We start from the raw sequence: 4,042 nt of genomic DNA, 5'->3' as shown, positions 1-4,042 counted from the left end.
TATTGAGATTTGTAATACTTTACATAATTTTTAAATTAAATAACACATGATACTTCTTTTTGTCCTATTTTATGTATCATTATAGATTAATTTGAAGAATTGATCAATTTTTTTTATATTATTTAAATATATTTTAAGTTATCTATTATCATAATGTATAATATTTTTAATACAATTTTCAATAATATATTAATTTCAAGAATTAGTTGATTTTTAAAATATTTTTAAATAAACAGACAGTTATCATAATTTATAAGTAATATGTTTTGCGCAATTTTTAAATACATAAAAAACTAAAAAGTAAAACAGACCTACAAATTAAAACAAAAGAATTTCCAAAAGATTATAGGAATACCCTCAAAGTGGTTAAGCAGGCATGACATGTTGGCCTATTGATGAGCACTTAACTGAAACTCCTCTCATAGAATAAATAGTACATAAACCACGGAAAAACCAGGATCGATACGCCTTTTAATTTTGTCATTTATAATTGATATAATTATTGTTATAAAAATAATTTATATATATTTTTGTTATTATATAAATAATTATTTGTATCTTTATTATTATAATAGGAGTTTACATATACCCTTTGTCTAATAAAACTGAAAAATTTAGTTATAAATTTATTTTTTTAACTTTACATTTTTAAAAATTCATATAGGATATATATATAATCCTTCTAGCAAAGTTCAAGGTATATTTTTATTTTCTTTAACAAAATTTATTTTTTGACTTTTTTGATTATTATTACTAGAGTTTCTTATTTTTTTTCTTTCATTCTTTAGTGTAAAAAAAAATTAACTATTTTTGTAGCTATATTGTAATTTAGTTTGTGTATTTGTAAAAAATAAAATAAATAATTGGATAGCTATAATAAATTTTACAAGAAAATTAGTAAAATAAAAATAATTTTGACCATCAAAATAATAAATTCAAATTAGTAGTTAAAACAAAAAAATTAAAAAAAAGAAAACGGGTGAGGAGGATTAAATATACCCCATGTATGAATTTATATTTTTTTTAAAAAATAATTAAAAAATTAAATTAATTTTTTTTTATCCATTAAAAAAAATATTTGAGAAAATAACGAAAACAAAAATCAAGTTTGATCCGTTGATTTAATTTGTGAGGCCACAAAAGTTGGTATCTGCTGAAAATACTCACTAGAAAGGGGAAGTCCACAGCCACTTGAAACTTACGTAAGATACACGAGATGAATTGTCTTCATCTCAACTTTCAGTGCTTCTTATTCAATTTAAACTTTAGATATTTTATTAACAAACGTTTTTATTTTTTCTACAATAGAGCAGTATTTCATCATAATAATAACTTTTCTTTCTCCTTTGAGATCCCAAATGCATAGAGTTAAAAAGGATAAAAATACATTTAGCTAGCGTTTGGTCATAGATATTCAAATATTTTTGACAAATATTATTTGGATAAAAATTTGGGTGAAATTTTACCATGTGTTTGGTCATAGAATTTGAGAAACATATTTCATTTTTTTAAGAAATATGATTTATACCCATAAGTTTTTAAAACTATCAAACTAACCATAAATTTATATTACATAGCACAATAGAAATCTCACGTAACAAGATTTATGACTTCCGCAACAAATTAACAAGAATCATTACAGTAAATATTTGTAAGTGAAAAGGTCTTGGTACAAATCATGATAATGAAAATACAACTAATATAAATTCGGGGAAAAAAAGAGAAGAAAACAAAAGGAAATAAATATTGCAATCACTGAAGAACATATGTTTTCTCATCTGAAAGAGTTCAACCTATTCTTTAATATAATATTCCCACATTTTATGAACAATCTCTTCTCGATGAGCTTACATTTTCGAATAAGACGATCGAGAAGATGAAGCGATGTTGTTACCCTGAGCCAGTAGTTCGTCAGTTTCATCAACAACCATATCATCATTTTCATTTTCATTGAATATTCCATCACTACTTTGGTGTTCACGTAAAAAAATATGCAATACAGCGCAAGCAATTACTATTTTCACCTGCATGTCACATTCATAGTTGTTCATGCCTTGTCTTAGTATTCTTAATCTACTTTTCCATGCACCAAAAGTTCTTTCAATTACATTGCGCAGAGAAGTATGTTTATAGTTAAATAGCTCTTTTCCATTCTTAGGCTCTCTTTCACTTCCTCGGTAGTCCTGCAAATGATAGCGCATTCCAATGAATGGAGCTAAAAAATTTCTTGTGTTCCGTAGACCAGCATCAACAACGTAATATTTATCTACCATAATAAAATAAATGCAATTCATATTTTATTTAGTAGCTAGTTCATTAAGACTAACTGTAATAAAGGAATGTATGAAATCAAAAGAATGCATGTAGAAGGGAGCTAATTGAATTGGTTGGTGTCAATAAATATATTATTTTTGTAAAATAAAAAGTTAAGGGTAAAAATTGAATTTCCAAAACTTTCCAAATAATGAAATTTGGCCCAAATACTAGTTTTTTCTAGTATTTGGGAATTTGAAAAATTTACTAAAAAAATTTGCCAAGTTTTTCCCCAAGTTTTACTTGCAAAATTTATGGCCAACTATCTCTACTTTGGAGGTTCCTACCTCAACTATAGAGTGAGATTTTTACTGAATGATTAACGAAACGTACCTACATGTAATTGATTAGACAAATGTTTGTCAAGGAATTCCACTCAAATTTCATTTACTTGACATATATAACGACTTTATTTGTAGACACATTATTTTAAAAAAAATATATTTTTTATTGACTTCCTTAAAACACTAACGCTTTTAAGTTAGAAATATCGATGTCACGGCTAAGAAAGTGAAAAAGAAGATGATAGATGTCATATTTGGAATACACTAATTTATACGATAATTGATTTAGCCTTTAAGTTATTTTAATTTAATATTAATTTATTTAAAATTTGTCATAGTAAAATTATTTTTTCATACAAAGTGTCATGTGACATAATTTTTAAACAAACAAAAAAATATACGCACGTCATTAGAAATTAGTCATGAAAATATATTTCGCTAACTATTAAAGGTAAAAAATTCACATTCCCAATTATATTTTTGTAAAAAGCATGCACATTATCTCAACTTAATTTGAAGTATAAGATAATGAATTCTATCAACATTTATACATGGAGATGTGTGCGAGGAACATGGATTATGCTTGTTTAATAAGCGAAGGTCAAACGACGAAGCACATTTTGGAATCCACATTGATTAATAACTAATCTATGCTCTATTCCAAGGTTTTCCTTTCTTTTTTTTGTAACTCGTCTGTTTTTATTTATATGTCATTATTTTTTATTTTATTTGAACTACATAAGTTTACTATTTTATTTTTATTTAACTTTTTTAAAGGTAATTTTTCAATTAATAAATATGAATTAATTTTTTTAATTAATTAATTTAATCAATCAACATGAATTATTTACTCAATTTTACTACGTTGATTAAATATATATTTTCAAAACTAATAACTTATAATTTATACATGAAGTTTGTAAAATGACAGTATTATGAACTAACTATTTTCGTAATAAAGATAAATATAAAAAAGGCCATAGGTAATAGAATTTTCTTTTTCTGGGTACCTTTTCTTGGTTGACCAATTGCAACATGAATTTGCGTGTACAAACACGTGAATTATGCCTTATGTTATGATTGTTTAACCAAGTTTCGAATATGATACGACGATGCATTAAATTGGTATAGCAGAAAAAACTACATTAGATACGTCTTCTGTAGTAAAAAAATAATTTAACTCTGGTGTCAATAAATAAATAAATATAGAAATTAGACTCTAGAAAATGCCATATGCACCTGTACAAAGAAATAATTAAGCTATTATTTCTGTTCACAATTTTAATGTGAACACATGCATAGGTGATTATTTCTAAAGACAAAATTAGAGTATTACAATTTGTTGACCAAGACGCTTTATGTCCATAGAAAAAAAAATTAAACTAAAATTTTTAAGAGCGGAGATCTTTAGGTTAATAAACACTTTAAACGCGGGAAGATAAATT

General features: G+C 25.0%; 1 protein-coding gene across 1 annotated transcript; it reads right to left on the bottom strand.

Annotated features, from left to right (window-relative positions):
* Positions 1-1,847: 1,847 nt before the first annotated feature.
* LOC138342182 (uncharacterized) lies at positions 1,848-2,273 on the bottom strand. Its single transcript, XM_069294388.1, has one exon. The coding sequence runs from the start codon at positions 2,271-2,273 to the stop codon at positions 1,848-1,850; it is 426 nt and encodes a 141-aa protein (XP_069150489.1).
* Between the last annotated feature and the right edge of the window lie 1,769 nt (positions 2,274-4,042).

The sequence above is a fragment of the Solanum lycopersicum genome, chromosome 2, assembly GCF_036512215.1.
Source record: "Solanum lycopersicum chromosome 2, SLM_r2.1".
Taxonomy (NCBI): domain Eukaryota; kingdom Viridiplantae; phylum Streptophyta; class Magnoliopsida; order Solanales; family Solanaceae; genus Solanum; species Solanum lycopersicum.
Note: the sequence above shows the minus strand (reverse complement) of the source record. Positions and strands in the feature narration are given on the sequence as shown.